Consider the following 17,323-nt stretch of genomic DNA (forward strand, 5'->3'; position numbering starts at 1 on the left):
AGAGTAGGTTTACACTGAGCACATGTAACAGGCGTGAAAGTGTCTGGAGACGCGGTGGTGAACGTTATGCTGCCTGTAACATCATCCAGCATGACCGGTTTAGCTGTGGGTCAGTGATCGTCTGGGGAGGCATATCGTTGGAGGGCCGCACAGACTTCCACGTCATAGCCAACAGTATCCTGACTGCTATTAGGTACCGGGATGAAATCCTCAGAGCGATTGTCAGACCATACACTGGTGCAGTGGGCCCTGGGTTCCTCCTGGTGCAGGACAATGCCTGGCCTCATGTTGCCAGAGTGTGTAGGCACTTCCTGGATGACGAAGGCATTAATGCCATTGATTGACCCTCTCGTTCCCCTGACCTAAATCCAATTGAGCACCTATGGGACAATATGTATCGTGTATCTGACGCAGCCAAGACCCGCCACAGACTGTCCGGGAGCTGACTGATGCCCTGATTCAGGTCTGGGAGGAGAACCCCCAGGACACCATCCACTGACTCATCAGGAGCATGTCCAGAAGTTGTAGGGAGTACATACAGGCACGCAGAGGCCACACACACTACTGAGTCACTTTATGAGTTGCTGTGATAAAATTCACACAATTTGGATCAGTTGGTGATTCCACCTTTTTACTCTTCTCAGTTTCTTTTCTGAAATACACAGTAAACTCCATAGTTGTGAAAGAAAATAGTGTGGGTGTGTGCAGGTGCAAAGATGCATTCTGGGTGGGGCATGAGCGGCTGGAGCGAAATTGGAGCGAGAGATAAGGCTCCGCTCCACCTTTAAAAAAAAAAAAAAAATAGCCGCTCCTCGCTCAACACAAAATCCTTCCGCTCCCCACTCAGCTCCGCTCCACTCACATGCTCTGGTATAGATGTATGTATGTAGATGTATCTTCTGTAAAGCCAGGGGGAGAATGGGTGTAGAGCATTCATGTTTTCACAGACATGGATATAAACTGTATGGGAAACTTGACTGCATACATATTTTCAGACAACATAAGAAAATACCTGTGTGTTGTTTCCTGCTTCTAGTCCCATTTCGCTTCATTTATTCATCTTTTCACCTGAAGATGGAGTCTTAAAAGCAACTGAGTCAAGAATGTCAGGAAATGAAAGGAAATTCAAATCCAATGTCATGTTATGACCAGAAGCCACAGTGGCTGCTGTTCAGCCAAAGTTACACAGTCCTGCTTCCAATGAATACTTGATGATAAAGCAGTCTATGTATGTCTATATGACCAGTTCACCTTGACATATTAAACTCAAAGAACATATTCTGTAATTAATGCCTCTCATACTACTCCTATACCTTTATGTGTAGGTTGCGGTTCTATGTAATCATGACAAGTCAGAGAGAGCTCTTCCCACGCCTCACTGCTGACATGCGCCGTTTCAAGAAGCTTCCTCAGATCCACCGTGAGCCTGGTGAGCTAAGTGGCCGGCTCCCCCCAGATCGGGCAGAGGCCTACGGGTCAAGAGGTGCCGAGCAGGACCTCTGGGAGGAAACGCCATCTGAAGCTGCAGCTGCCTCAACTCCTAGCGACGGCAATGAGTTTTACCCTCTGGCTGGGGGTGGACCAGAGGCTCAGGGGCTACTCTACCCCTCCCCTCTGTTCCCTCTGCTCAACAACGAGGTGGTGTCAGCCCGCAGACAGATCCAGCTGAGTGTTGAGCAGGCCATGGGCCACTGCCGCAGGGATAACCTGTGGAGGAGGCTGTTCCACGGAGAGCACCTGGCCCTGGACAAACTGAAGCTGACAAAGCTGTCATTCAGCGAGCTGGAGGAGTTGCTGGAGGCTGTGCAGAGCCGCTCTGTGGGGGAGATTGACCCACAACTGGTAAGATACCCACTTAAGCCTTTCATTTTACATTCATCCACTATCCTTCGTGTCAGCACTCAAGACTCAGACTTTAGGTGCACATATCAAGGCCTGGTAAATTGTAAGAAAATAGTATAATCTGGATCTAACTTATAGTTGGGCCAACCTTCCTCTTGGTTAGTAAAACATTGTGTACTCACCAGGTTTATTGCCTTATTGCAGTCCTCGGACTGCTCCAGGTTCCTGCCCTCTAGACCTGGAGGTTAGCCACACTTATTTTGCTAACCTGGGGGGTATTCCATCAAGCAGGCTAAAGGCAAATCCAGGCTTAAATGGCCAAGTCTGGCTAATGTGAGCCAGAGTTCTGTTCCATCAAAGTGGCTAAAATGAGCCTCACATCGGTAACCATGGAAACCATGGTTCTGGCTAAGCCTGATACATCGAGCTAAACTTTCCGTTCCATCAACCTGAGCCACAACTCCGTTCCATCAAGGTGGTTAACCTGAATCCCAGCCTAGTAACCATGGTAACTTATGCTGCCAGGCAATCCTGGTCTGTAGCAGGATTAAGGTGAGGATTAGCTCCATCTATGATCAAAAAATGTTCAATAGACAAGAACAGACACCTAAAAGACAGTTACACATATATAACATAATTAATCAGAAAACATTAACTATTAAAAAACTTATTAAAATGTAATAAAAAATAAGATAATTGCAACAATAAAGCCAAAATCAAACTAATAACAACAAAACTATAATAAAATGAAACTGAGGCATTAAAAAAAGATTGTATATGTACACCAAACCACATGAATATGTGATTGCCCTCCCATCCCCACCCCACTCTGTTTTCAATTGGCTAGTAAAGTCACAGCCAATTAAGATCAACTGACAACAGCCATATAAGGAGTGCATCCAAGAGAAGGAGAGGGACACACCCAGAGAGACACAGAGACAGAGCAAGCAGGATATTCTTATATTTTATCTTGACCTGCTGCCAAGTCCTCCTCTGGCTACTGAGACTGCTTCTGTTGAGACATAACCGTGAGGGATGAAGATGGGACACACACCATTGTGGTTTGTCTGTTCCTCATCCTATAGCACATTACATACATTTAAGGGGATTTTCCTTATTTTGATATAATAAGGGATAGAGCTTACAATTGACTCCAAAATGATGAGAAATAGATAATCAGTTCACTATGACCTGCATTCACTTAATAGGTTTCCTCATCTCCACTGAATTGAGGGATTTGCTAAATGTCATTTTCTACAATCAATAGATAAATGTCATGTGATTATTTCCTATAAACTGATCATTTCGGAAATTCCATAATCTACAATCAATTATGTGATAAATGCGATGATTCACATAAAATAGTTTGATTAAATGCATCATCTGAAATTTACATAGGAATCAGTAGATAAATGTGATAAATAGTCTTTCACTAATATTAATTTACACATTTGGTGAATTTCATTAGGCATACTTGAATTGTTAGATTTATCTATATATATTTTGTCCCTTTGATGTGGGATTTATATAACATGATATGCTAAAATGCTGAATTTTCTTTGTCACTTACGCATTTAGCCTGTCGGCAATATTCCACCACGCCACCTCCTTTGCTTTATTAATTGCTGCCGTATTGCCTTTTTTCTTAATTATGTCCTTATAGTCCTCATACACTTCCATAAGTAGCGTTTGCTCCGCCACAGAAAAGGCCTCCGCTCGCTCCTTTCCTTTGCTTTTTGACATTCTCGACTAGTGTGGGCTTTTTATTTTCCCTGGGCGTGTGCATGAGTTGAGGCTCAACAGGTGAGGCTTGAATTAGTGTCAGTTGGAGCCAGCTGATTTCACTTGATGGAACGGTTGGCGCTAGATTGGGAGTTGGCGTTTAGTCAAACTTCAAGATTACACCTTAGTCTGGATATTCTTAGCTACGTTGATGGAATACCCCCCTGAATCCCAACTGTGTGCTGTAAACATCCATCATAGTTTACAAACCCATTTCCTGCTTCAGCTTTGATATGAAATAATTTCTTGTCGTTATGCTGGTGTGCGCTAGATGCACGTTTGCATGTGATGCATGTTTGGCTGCTGTCAGATAGATTCAAAGGATATGCATTGTCAAGAACAGTTGATTTGCTTCATGTTGTTTTCAGGTTAAGGAGGTTATGAAATCATTCCAAGTCAGAAGGCTTAAGTCCAAATGAGTCACAAGTCATTGGTGTTAAAGTCAAACCTACATACAGGCAAAACACTTAGTGCTTCTCAAAGGGAGCTCAGTCATTGAAAAAACAGTTGTAATATGTATGCAGATACAGTTTATGATGACAGGCAGGTTGTTGTAATGGCACTGTGTGATGTGTTGCTGCAGGACTGTTTCCTGACCATGAGTCCAGCCTGGTACCAGAGTCTCATCAAAGTCCTGCTGAACCGCTTCCCCCAGAGCTGCAGACACTTTGATGACAACGGCATCCAGTATCTGGTGAGGAGATGCTTTTTTTCCTCCCTGCCCTTTTTATATGAGAGCAAATGAAGCATGGTCAGAAACAATGGTCAGTATGTTTACATGCACAGTGAAGTGGAGCCATGGTAATAGACTAATTGGAATACTGTCCTTGTCCCAGTATACAAGCACAGGAAGGGAATCCATTTATTGGCTGAAGTATGTCAATATGCCCCCTTTCAGCTTGTTTGTATTGGACCTTTTTGCAGTTGACCTATTATATCACAGACCAAACAATCAACAAACAAGTTAGCTACGGTTAGCTAGTGGCAAACTGGTACCATGGTGGATGTACGTAGATTTCGCCATGTTGTTACCAGCATTTATTATGCATTTAATGCTATTCGACTTCTGGGTCAAAGCCAGAGGGGGGAACTGTGGAACATGTGTGCATGCCTTGGCCAGTTAAGGCCCAACTGACTGTAGACACGGAGGAGTTATCCACCTCCCAATCGCATTAAATGGGTGTGGTTGTTCATCTTGGAGAAATTTGATTTAGTATGATTTCAGTGGGACTAACATGTTTACATGTATTTAAAAGTCCAGTTTTAGTCAATATAACACAATCAATCATTTTTCTCTTATGTCATGCAAACATACTGACTGACTTTGATGAATCAACAAAATATCATGTCTAAGTGGTGTTTTCAGGTTTTTAGTGGTTCAGTGTTATTGGAGGTTTGCAAAATGTAACTGTAGTGTAACCACTAAGTCTCCCAAGTTAGCCTCAGAATTTTCTCTGGCATCTGCATGCTGCCAAACATGGGAACAGTCATTTTACCAAAAGATTAGTGTCACTTTAAAAGTACCTGAGCTCAGTGTGTAAATGTGTAGGAGCAATACCTTTTTGAGAATGTTTGCACTCGTAATAAAGTTTGGGGCACCACCCTCTTAACTTAATGACTAATAAAATTAATACCTCCGTAAACCAATTATTAATTCGTCAGCACACTTATCAATAATGAATCAATCTCAGTATCTGGGTTATGAATTCTCCATGCAGGGATCTTAGTTCCTGTTCAAAAGAAATATACACAGACAACAACTTGGTGATAAATGCAGATTTATTTAAGCTAAATGTGTAACAACTGAGTAAATGAATAGCAAATGATAACGATATGAAATAACACAAAATCAACAATATATACATATATATATATACAGTATATATATACATATGGATTGAAATGAGAGGTAACACTCGTGTGAGTTATTTAGTTTGGCGATAGTGAGAGAGTATGTGGCTATAGATAAATTCGGGACTGCGGGGATGCGCAAAACCATTCACCTAACTTACAACCAGCATAATTAAGCCACCTGTTCGACATCAACTCTTTTACCACACAGCGGCGGCCTGGAGTTAGAGAAATTATTTTCCTACTTTCTTAGCAGCGTTGATTCAGGCAGACGTTTCTTTCCGAGAACCCCTGGACTATCGCTTTGCGACTCCCGGCTTCACTTCACGGCCTTCCAGCAGGGTGATACAAACTGGAATACAGTGGTGATGGGCGTTGGAGCCTGGTGGTGGTGTCCTTTTGGGTGGCCCTCAACGTTGGTTCTCTTAAGCTGCAGAAAGTCTCTGGGTTTGGCAACAGAACCACTGTGACAAGTGGCTGGCAGCTGCTGGCTCCAGTGAATCTGGTGTGAAGAGGCAGGTCAAACAGGCGCTTGCCTACTTTGTTATGATTACTCGCTTATAATAAAGTTGAAAACAATCTCGTTGGCCGTTCGATCTTGTTATCAAAGTTACTATTAACGCGCATAAAAATGTTAAAATCGGCTGGCTTCGTCACTTCAAGTATAATGTTACTGAAGGCACTGGAGGTCGTCACTTCAAGTATAATGTTACTGAAGGCACTGGAGGTAAAAGAAAAACTGGATAAGTAAAATTTAAAAGTTTAAAGTAACTTTGATTATGAGCAAGTACAAGTTACGCAGTTACGCTGAAACATAAGATACAGCGAAAGCAAGTGGACAAAAACGAAAAAAGCTAAAAAAAAAAAAAAAAAAAACAGAGAGAGACGAAGAGTACGGAAAATGACGTAGAAGAGGTTAAGAGACGCAAAGAAGAGCAAGAGGACAAGAACAAGAGAGAGAGACGCTTCTCGCTCGCTTGTTTTTATCTGGCCAAAGTGGGCGGGTTTGTTAAGGCGGTCTCTTTTGTTGTAAATAGGCTTATCATTTTATTTTGGAGGAAACTTAATGCTTTTGATTATACAAGATCATATACTTTAACATGTTACGCGCAATAGACACATACTCTTCCCATAATGGTCAAAATCGGTTCTTAACATCCAATTAAAATTAATACAATTATTATACCGCGTGTATCAGCAAAGTACACGTTTAAGCTGCTCCAAATACACACACTCTAGACTAACCTATAGTTGCAATATAAAATGAAAATACAAAATGAGGAAGCACATATTCATAAAAACAGGTTAATTAATAAAACCCAACTATATTTTAATTCTAAATATAATATGGAATTCCTTAGGGGAACTCTCCTTAACTCCGTCATAAGATGGCAGTATGGTTCCATGTCAAATGAGGGATTAAAAGAAAAGTGAATTTACAACTCATTAAAGAAAAATATCATTCAGCTACCAAACATGGATTATGCACATGTACAAGGTTAGGAAATGAAGATGAGAACAAAAAGGAAACAAATGTATAATTTCACTTCTAAGAGACACTGTTACAACAGAGACTTGGTTTCATGTTCAGGAATGCATATCTAATTTAGGACATTAACATCTGTTCAGTCTCCTCTTCACCCCGTTGTGAATGAGCTGGTGTGATTTCCCGGGGTGGTGCGAGGGGACATCATGGGATGTACTTAGAAAGCATTGTCTTAAGATCCTAGCCGGGCAGTTAATCAAACCAAGTTGCCCCCAGGCTGGATCCCTTTTAAGAGTTAATGACATCAGGAGCCTTGAAGGATCTCAAGTGAACGTTTTACCCCTTTTTGGCATTAGGACAGCTGAAAGAAGCGTTTGTCAAGACTGGGGGGGTAGATTCTGGGGTTGAGTCCTCAACATTTGACCCTCCGGTGGGCATTTGTAGTCCAATCTGGAGAGTTTAGAATACTGGTGTCCCTACACTGAGCTCAGTGTGTAATTATGGGGTCCTTCAAATTTTATGAGACCACTCATTCATTTTGTAAATGAGAATGAGCAAAGCACCCCAGACATCCCTCTCCCCAGCAACGTTTTCCAGCTCCTCCTGGTGGACCCCAAGATATGTAATCCCCCCAGCGTGTTCTGGGTCTGCCCCGAGGCCTCTTACCAGTGGGATGTGCCCGGAACACCTCCAGCGGGAGGCACACAGGAGGCATCCTGATCAGATGCCCAAACCACCTCAACCGACCCCTTTCGACCCCTTTCATTTCAGAACCAGTGTTGTGTGTGGAGGTTAGCCCAACTATATCTAGTCAGGACCGCTCCACCTCCCACACCAGCTCTGGCTCCTTCCCCACCAGAGAGGTGACATTCCACGTTCCCAAAGCCAGTCCACAAAGCCAGGGATCAGCACGCCAGGGGCCCCACCCCTGCCTGACGCTCGGCACACAATGTGCACACAATGCACTCGTGTGCCAAACGTCACAATGCACCCAACCCTGATGTCTATCCTTGCGGGTGGTGGGCCCTGTGGCCAATGACTTGTGACTCATTTGGACCCGCATGTTACCTTTTTGGGCTCTTTGGGCTCATACTTTGTTACCGCTAAAATGGAATATTTTACTGGTTCCTTTCTGTGTACTAGAACTCTGATTTAGTAGCTTTGGCTGAAGTCTCTCCAGAGCAATGGCCACTAAGACTCATGGGAAGTGTATTATTTTGTGCCAATCAAATCAATTCTACTTTACGTCACTACACTGTTGTGCTTTAGGAATTGGAATGTACTCTCTCTGTTTCTTCAGGCAGCCTTTGGTTTCAATCCAATCTGAACATCCACTAGCACTTGACCGGTGTGTGTGTTTATGGTCATGAAGGAACTTACAATAATGGAGCACTATCGCACAGAGGAGGAAGATATATCAGGCTTTGATACACCAAATATTTGTTTATAGATAAAACCACAATTCCAAAAAAGTTGGGGTGCTGTGTAAAATGTAAATAAAAACAGAATGTAATGATTTGCAAATCTTTTTTGACCTATATTAAATTTAATACACTTCAGAGACAAGATCATTAATGTCCACACTGATGAACTATTTTTTTATGAATATACTCTTGTTCCGAAAAAGTTGGGACAGGAGCATGTTTACCACTGTGTGACATCACCTTTTTGTTTAATAACACTCAGTTAGTGTTTGGGAACTGAGAACACTAGCTGCTGAAGTTTTAAAAGTAAAATTCTTTTCCATTCTTGCTTGATATACAACTCCAGTTGCTCAACAGTGCAGGGTCTCTGTTATCATTATTTGTGCTTCACAATGTGCCACACATTTTCAATGGGAGACAAGTCTGGACTGCACAATGTGTCTCATTGTCTTGCTGGAATAAGCAGGGACATCCCTGAAAAAGATGTTGTCTGGATGGCAGCATATGTTGCTCCCATAACCCATAACCCATAACCCATATGTACCTTTAAGTATTCATGGTGCCTTCACAGATGTGCAAGCTACCCATGATGCCATGGGCACTAACACACCCCCATACCATCACAGATCGTGCTTTGAACTTTGAGCTGCTAACAGTCTGGATGGTCCTTTACCTTTTTAGTCCGGGGGACATGACTTCCATGATGGACTCTTAAGACCACAGCACACTTCTGTCAGTCCATCTCAGATTACAGATTATTGTTTATGGATGTTGTTGATAGATGGCTTTCACTTTGCATGGTAGAGTCTTAACTTGCATTTGTAGATGCAGAGATGAACTGTTCCAAAGTGTTCCTGAGCCCATGAAGTAATATCTTTTATATAATCATGTTGCTTTTTAATGAAGTGCTGTCTGGGGATTCAAAGTTTGCAATTCAATGTTGGTTTTTTGTAACATGTTGCAGACATCAAACTCAGAATGACTGTATATTTTTCAAAAAACAATAAAGTTTATCATTTTGAACATTAAGTATCTTCTCTTTGCATTGTATTCAATTGAATGAAGGTGTAAAAAAAAAAATGCAAATCATTGCATTCTGTTTTTATTTACATTTTAAGGCCCTGACACACCAAGCCGACGGTCGGCCGTCGACCAAAGTCGGGCCATTGGTGAGCGTCTGTCGGCCTAGTTTTTGCGGTGTGTCCTGCACCGTTGGCACTTCGGCGTCAGCGGCTTTTCGGCCGATTGAGCATGTTGAATCGGCGGCAGAGCTTGTCGGTGAGAGAGATCACTCTGATTGGCTGTTCAGGTTTTATTTCCTTGCCCCTGTAGCGAGTGACTCTGCCTGTAGTGAAACCGGGGCTAACAGGTGCTTCCTCCTCAGGCTTCACTTCAGCTGCCCGACAGATCAGCTGCTTCTTCCCACTTTAACCTGAATAACAAACCGGAGCTAGCTGGGAGCGGCTAGCGGAGCATTAGCCGCAGCATGACCGGAAGGAAGCACAGCCAGTTAGCCACCGCTAGTCTCTGAGCTAGCCCTGGCTCTCCGTTTGGATCCAACCGGAGCACAGAGCCCTGGTTTGTTATTCAGGTTAAAGTAGGAAGAAGCTCTCACGCAGGCGCAAAACGTACGTGCTACTTGGCAGTTGGATGTAGTCCGTGTAGTGTGTTCAAATGCAACTGTAACCGTAACGTGCTACAATAAACTGTTCAACGGAGCTGTTAGACGACCAAAAGCCAAAATGACTGACAGGAAGGCAGTGATAAAGAATGCAGACATGTCTGAAGAGATGCTGCAGGATGCTGTGGACTGTGCCATGCAGGCTATGGATAAGTACAACATTGAGAAGGATATCGCCGCCTTTGTCAAAAAGGAGTTTGACAAGAAGTACAACCCCACATGGCACTGCATAGTCGGGAGGAACTTTGGCAGCTATGTGACGCATGAGACGAAGCATTTCATCTACTTCTACCTGGGCCAAGTGGCCATTCTACNCGATATGTTTTTTGTTCTGTATGACATCTATTGCACGTCTGTCCGTCCTGGAAGAGGGATCCCTCCTCAGTTGCTCTTCCTGAGGTTTCTACCGTTTTTTCCCCCGTTACAGGGGGTTTTTTGGGGAGTTTTTCCTTATCCGCTGTGAGGGTCCAAAGGACAGAGGGATGTTGTATGCTGTAAAGCCCTGTGAGGCAAATTGTGATTTGTGATATTGGGCTTTATAAATAAAATTGATTGAATTGATTGAATTGAACTGACACAAGGCGACGTGAGGCAACGTAGACGACCCAACAGTTGGCTTTCCTCGCCGCTAGTTCTTTGATGTCGGTTTGGTGTGTCAGCACCTTTACACAGCGTCCCAACTTTTTGGAATTGAGGTTGTACATTTACTGTTGGTTTCGCACTGCACAAGATTTTTTTTGACAGTGAGAAAAATATATAATATGACCAGACTTACCCTGTAAATAATACTGTATAGTCAGAGGTCATGTCATAATCTTACAGTTAACAGTGCTTCAATTATCCAGGAGAGCCCAATGTGTCTGTGTTGGGAACATTGTTGTTTTAAGAAAAAGAAAACTTTAAATGAGGAACTTGGTGGAAGAAATACCTCTGGAGCCAGAGGCTCTGCAAACTTTCTGTTTGCTTCTTACTTACTGTCAGTATTTTAACATTAGACCTTTTCTTTGTCACGATGTAAAGGATGAAACCTTGTAATCATACAGCTTTACTTTTACATGTCTGTCAAATCTGTATCTGTGTCTGTCATCTTGTTTCAGGCTGTTCTGAACCAGAAGTTCACTGACTGCTTTGTTTTGGTCTTTCTGGATGCCCAAGCTGGAAAAACAGTGAGCTCATATACTGATATGATTCATATTATTCTCATACCATAGTTGTGCAAACATCTCAGCAATGTTTCTTCTCCATTTTTGTCCTACAGAGCCTTAAGGTTGTGTTTCGGGAGCCACTGCCATCGCAGCAACAGGCAAGCAACAGCCCTCCTCCCCAGCTGGTGTCCATGTATCATCACCTGGAGTCTGTCATCAACACTGCCTGCTATAACCTCTGGACAGGACTGTTATAGAGCAGATTATTGGATTTACCTCAACTCATGTCCATGTGATCATCGACATATGGATATAGGAAGTACCATTAGAAGACAACAGAGGACAAGATTTAAATGAGTCCATTTGAGGAAAATCCTCTTGACAGTATGCTCTCCCAGCAGCTGCAGATCACTTCTACCTTGCTCCATGGGGCATCATACTGGACAGTGATGTTATGGTGTTCATGCATTTCTCTGTTAGTGCACAGGAAGCACTCAGATCTAAATGGATCTGACAGAAACCAAAACACACCCAAACCTGTTGAGAAGTCTAAATAAAAATAAAATCGCTCTAGCCTGATTTGCCTCACAGTGGATAAACTCTTTACAGCGGTGTGCTGTGTGTACATTTGTCAAAAAGCAAGCAGATCACAAGTGTTGGAGCAGTTTGCTTCACTCCAATACTGTGTCAGATTTCTTTGTGCACATAGGGAGTGCAAATAATGTGTAAAACTGCCCATGGTGGAGTTTATTGAGCCAAGCTTACTGCAGTGTATGAGCTGGTTTGCCACAGTGTATTATAGCAGTGGCACAGAACCTCACCTAAATTAAAGAACATTTCTGCTAACATCAGAAGAGAAATGGATTCACACTTGCATAATATAGAGACTCAAGATAAATTAGCAGAGCTGCACCATAAGCTGGGTAGACACAGTGTTTTTATTAATCTTGCACATTGGGTTAACTCACAAATGAGCTCCGAATTATGTCATTGCAATCAGATTCGGCTGTTAAATATGAATATGTAACTTTTTTTTTTTTTTTAACCATATAAATTTTTACTTTGAACGGGTTCAGTGTGACAGTGGCATTTACATAATATAGTAAACAAGCTAAAATTGCTAACAAAGCTTTGGAAATATGCCACAATAACATCGCCAGAGACTATTAATAAGTATGTGAGCTGTAAATTAACCACTTCCAAGCAGAAAAGAGAAGATTATCTCTGCCTGCTGCATCACATCCACAGCTGACTGTGCCACAGTGTTGCGTGAAAGTCAAGAGTGCTTACTCTACAGCAAAATCTGGGGACCAAACTGTCCTCAGGGGCACACTGTACAACACACTGATTAGCAAAAAAAACACACAAAAAAAACACCGCTGCTTGACTCCACCCACCTACCACCTCTGCTAACCAACCAACCAGGCAAAAGCTAGTTCGGATTTTTTGAGGTGGGGTCGGAGTTGGGCTGGAGTCCGACATGGAATTTCAGCCACTTAAAAAAAACAAAAAACAAATCAATACCAGTTTAAGTGTATGCTATACTGAGAATATTGTCACTGCTTTATCATTTCATCAGACAGCCTGTCCTGATGGGAAAGCTATTAATGGCTTCAGTTTCCCACCCATGCACTCATCAAAGCCACCAGACTCCATTGACAAAAACAGTAATTTTAGCTCGCTGAACACACAAAAAAAAAAACTGTACCGTACACCTTTCATACTTCCCAGCTTCATTCATAAGTCTGTATTATCATGGATCTTGTGCCTTCTGATAGCATTTTGCTCACTCTTCATACCACAACAGTGTTTTTCATGAGAGAGAGACAGCTGAGATGTCAGTGTGCAGAGTGGGATGGCTTTTATGTTAGATTTTCAGTAGTGTCAAACCTGTTACCCACTTGAACTCCACTGCCATATTTGGTAGCCTGAAGTGCCTTTCTCTGTTTTTTTTTGTTTGTTTTTTTTATTCCCAGACCTACCACATGACACTGATGTTGATCCATCAGCTCTGTATAGCAGATATTTTGAAATACACTCCTCATGTTACGCAGTGAACATGCCCAAAACAGTTTGGAGACATTTGACAGAAATTTCCTTTCATACGGAAGAAAATGGTCATATCAACTGTGATGATTTGCATAATAGCATGCCACATGTCATCAGAGCCAAGTGTTTCCAAAGCATGTTCAAGGTGATGAGTGCCACTGGTAATCACACTGAAATTTAAAAGAGGGCATGAAGTCAGCCTGATACAAGTGTGACATCACTACAGACATAAAGGCTTGATATCCACTGTAATACCTTCATTAATGACCTGCTGAGCAGCCTTAGATTTCTAGACATTTTACTGGAAGGAAACCACACGTTTAAGCTAATTTGTGGATGTAAAACGAAGAAATGTGGCGCGAAGCTGGGTTGTCACTGCCCAGAGAACTCAGTATGAATGTGAAAAACTGGATACTCAAAATGCAAAATGTGAAGTTAGCCTTTAACATTCTGACTGTAATATAAACCCTGCACTGTCTCTAACTGAATAATCTATAATAGCCTATGTATGTACAGAATACTTAATACAGTGTGTGAAATGCTAAATAAAGCAGTAGGATGAACTCTGTTTTTAATCGTTTATACATTAACAGTATATGATATGTAGCAGGGATGCAAACACGGTGATTCTCACTTTTTTGACGGGAGCTTGAATGACTTGTGTGATTCGCATAGATCCCAGGAGTTTCCTTTTTTTTTGGTCACGCTACATGATGGAACTGCATTGAGGAAGGGGAGGATAAAAATAAAACAGCTGTCGCAGGTAAAGCAAGCAACTCTAGTCGCAGGATGCGTGTCACTGCTCGCCTGCCTTTCTCTCTCCCGCGGTCCGTCACTCCACTGTCTCCGCTCTGATACTCGCTGTCCCCCGGTCGGCCTGTACTACGATGCACGTTTGACATAGCCAGGCTTTCTTTAGGTGAGCTGGCTTCACAGAGCCTAACAGCGCCCATCCAGGATAACCAGCACTACAAAGCTGATTATCAACTCGCTCTGTCATCTGTGTTTTCCAGCAATGAGCGCGTTCATGTGAACGAGGCGGAGTTGTTAATTAGGAGCGACATCATCATCATGAACTCATCCTCATATGAGATGAAACGGTAGCCTATCTGTAAAAAACTTCTGTTTCAGTGACAGCAAAACAGTTAATTTCAACTAAGTAACAACGGACTGTAATCATAGGCTACAACAGAATAAAATAAGACAGATAAAACAGATAAAAAATCCTTGTCAATAATTTTGCGAACATCAGCTTGTCTGATTTAACAGATGTAGAGACTAGAAATAATTTACAAATATTAAAAGTAGGCTAAGGAACATTTAAGAATTATGAGTATTTTTCGCTATTTAGTTTGATGACAGGATGAAATCATAAAGGGGTTTTTTTGGGGAGTTTTTCCTTATCCGCTGCGAGGGTCATAAGGACAGAGGGATGTCGTAGGCTGTAAAGCCCTGTGAGGCAAATTGTGATTTGTGATATTGGGCTTTATAAATAAAATTGATTGATTGATTGAAATCATTCTTAATATCACATACTGTAATAGAACTTTAAAATAATTCCAGACTGTTTCTGCTACCGAACCAAAGAGTGTAAAAGTAGCCTAGTTAATGACTGATGAGGTCTGTCTGATCGAAATGTTACATTTATAATCACGGGAGCTAATTAACAATGTGGGTTATTTCTTTAGTTTTTATTTCCAGTTATCAGGTGTCTCAAGTTATTCTGAGCTGCAGAGTGTAAAATCATCCACACTGTCAGCTGTCACTCAGAGGATAAAATAAAGTTTACACCATTAAAATGCAGCTAAAATCATCATTAGGATATGTGTTTAGCGTTATAAACCATCTCTCTGTTTGTTAGAAACGGTTTTAAAACCAGAATGGAAATAGAAAACTTGGAACAATAAAATATTAATACTGACCCATTAACATATAGCCTATATAGCTTTTTTTTTTTTTTTTTTTTTTTTTAACACTGTCACTTTGTTAAGCAAACTGGGGACTTTTGCTCATGACATTCTCTGGCCTTTTTAGCTTGGTTAATGCATATTTTAGATATTTAGCTTACTGTGGCCAAAATTGTTTACAGAAACAAGAAGTTCTTCATATATCTAGCCTCCTAAATTTGCTCTCGAAGTGCACCAGATTGATGTATTTAACTTTAAAATAGTCAAACATGCCCCCGGACCCCCCTAGAAGTTCAGAGGCTCTCTCTTTTTTCACCATACCTCTGTTTGCATCACTAATGAATCCATCTCAAATTCCTACATCAGTCTAGGAATTTGAGATGGATTGTCTTTGCTTCTAATTAGAGGGAAAAATAACAGACTCTCCAATAACTGGCTGATGTTGAATAATGGCCAGAAAAGTGTTTAATACAGAACACTATGGTGTCACAGTATGGTCAGTTCATCCTTGAGTCCAAGTAGATGTTTGTGCCAAATTTGAAGAAATTCCCTCCAGGTGGTGGTGGAAGGACAAATTACATGTTTCCTTGGGCTTGTTAAGGGACAGTTTGGCTGCTTATCAGAGAGCTCTGAAGGAGGCAAAGTCTAAATATCTGTCCTCTATCATAGCTAACAGCTCTCATCATCCAAGGGTGTTATTTAATACTATAGATGCTGTCATTAACCCATGCCCCACTGTCCTGTCTGATGCTTCCACGGCAACCTGTGAAGAGTTTGTTTCTTTTTTTTACTGACAAAGTGGCATCTGTCAGGCAGAATATTAGTAAAATATCTATCTCTCCTGGTGATGTGTGTGCTCCTCCTTCACCGTCTACCGTTTTCGAGTGGTTTGAGACAATTTCTCGTTTTTCACTAAGGTGGTTAATGGCGTGAAACCTACTAACTGTCCCTTAGATATCATTCCTGCCAAATTTCCTTCATTCTGTTGGGTCAAGTCTCCTTGTTTTTATTAACTCCTGTCTTAGTTCAGGGTCTGTTCCAGCTGCCTTCAAACACGCTGTGGTTAGGCCCCTCCTAAAAAAACAAAACATCTTGACCCCTCTGTGCTGTCCAATTTTAGACCTGTCTCCCATTTACCTTTTCTTTCTAAGGTCTTAAAAAAAGTTGTTTTCATACAATTACAGTTATTTTTAGAGATAAATTCTGTTCTTGATAAATTTCAGTCTGGTTTTAGATCCCGACAATGCACCGAGTCAGCACTGTTCAAGGTGCACAATGATATTGCCTTGTCTGTGGATGCTGGGAATCCTGGTGCTGCTGGACCTCACAGCGTCCTTTGATATAGTCAACCATGCAGTCCTTGTATCTTGCCTAGAGCAGTATGGAGGCATCCACGGCACCGCTCTTCAATGGTTTAGGTCGTACCTGGCAAATAGGAGCTTCTCTGTGATGATTGGTGACCTCCACTCATCACATGCATCTCTCCCTTGTGGGGTGCCACAGGGATCTATTCTTGGCTCTATCCTCTTTTCATTGTATTTGCTATCTCTGGGATCAATAATAACAAAACACAATCTGTCTTTCCATTTTTATGCAGATGATTTACAGATTTATTTGCCCATGAAACCCAATGAAAGTACTGCATTTAATAAGTTACTGGATTGTATTACTGACGTAAAGCAGTGGCTGGCATGAAACTTTCTGCACCTGAACGACAGCAAAGCTGAATGTATTTTGTTTGGCACTTCACCTATGTCGAATGTTATTGCAACAAACTGTAGCACTCTAGCCCCCTTTTCTTGGGGTAACATTTAACAATTGGTTAACAGGTCCCTACATCATAGCACATACTTGGATTTAAATTGCATGGGTATGATTGGCCACTGGAATCTGTTCAAAAGAAAAAGAATAAAAAAAATTACTCTGCGTAACTTCAGTAGAAGTTGTAATGTAGTATTGCATAGTACAACAAGCCTGGCTTTAAAGGGAAAGTTGCGTTTTTTACAACCTGGACCTTATTTCTGGCATATATATATATACACACACACACATATATGTATATATATATATATATACACACACACACACACACACACACACACACACACACATACATGTATATATATATATATATATATATATATATATACATACAT

The 17,323-nt window shown here is 41.6% G+C and overlaps 3 protein-coding genes across 10 annotated transcripts in view; 2 read left to right on the top strand and 1 right to left on the bottom strand.

Moving 5' to 3' along the window:
* szt2 (SZT2 subunit of KICSTOR complex) overlaps positions 1-11,799 on the top strand; it is a 442,490-nt gene extending 430,691 nt beyond the window's left edge. For all 7 annotated transcript variants that reach the window (XM_050055637.1, XM_050055638.1, XM_050055644.1 and 4 more), the window contains 4 exons: positions 1,326-1,842; positions 4,208-4,318; positions 11,164-11,232; positions 11,325-11,799. In XM_050055637.1, coding sequence (XP_049911594.1) covers positions 1,326-1,842; positions 4,208-4,318; positions 11,164-11,232; positions 11,325-11,468 — 841 coding nt within the window. In that variant the 3' untranslated portion in view covers positions 11,469-11,799. The remainder of the gene's footprint in view (positions 1-1,325; positions 1,843-4,207; positions 4,319-11,163; positions 11,233-11,324) is intronic.
* On the top strand, positions 4,370-10,666 carry LOC126396854 (dynein light chain 2, cytoplasmic-like). Its single transcript, XM_050055201.1, has 3 exons — positions 4,370-6,163; positions 6,203-10,399; positions 10,648-10,666. The coding sequence occupies exons 2-3, from the start codon at positions 10,128-10,130 to the stop codon at positions 10,664-10,666; spliced, it is 291 nt and encodes a 96-aa protein (XP_049911158.1). The 5' UTR covers positions 4,370-6,163; positions 6,203-10,127.
* Positions 11,800-16,743: 4,944 nt separating the features above from the next.
* Positions 16,744-17,323, bottom strand: part of hyi (hydroxypyruvate isomerase) — a 10,281-nt gene continuing 9,701 nt past the window's right edge. For both annotated transcript variants that reach the window (XM_050055688.1, XM_050055689.1), the window contains exon 9: positions 16,744-17,057. Coding sequence is in view for 1 of the 2 variants with exons in the window: in XM_050055689.1 (XP_049911646.1) it covers position 17,057 (1 nt within the window). In the remaining variant the exon portion in view is untranslated. The remainder of the gene's footprint in view (positions 17,058-17,323) is intronic.

This window comes from Epinephelus moara, chromosome 10 (genome assembly GCF_006386435.1).
Source record: "Epinephelus moara isolate mb chromosome 10, YSFRI_EMoa_1.0, whole genome shotgun sequence".
Lineage (NCBI taxonomy): Eukaryota > Metazoa > Chordata > Actinopteri > Perciformes > Serranidae > Epinephelus > Epinephelus moara.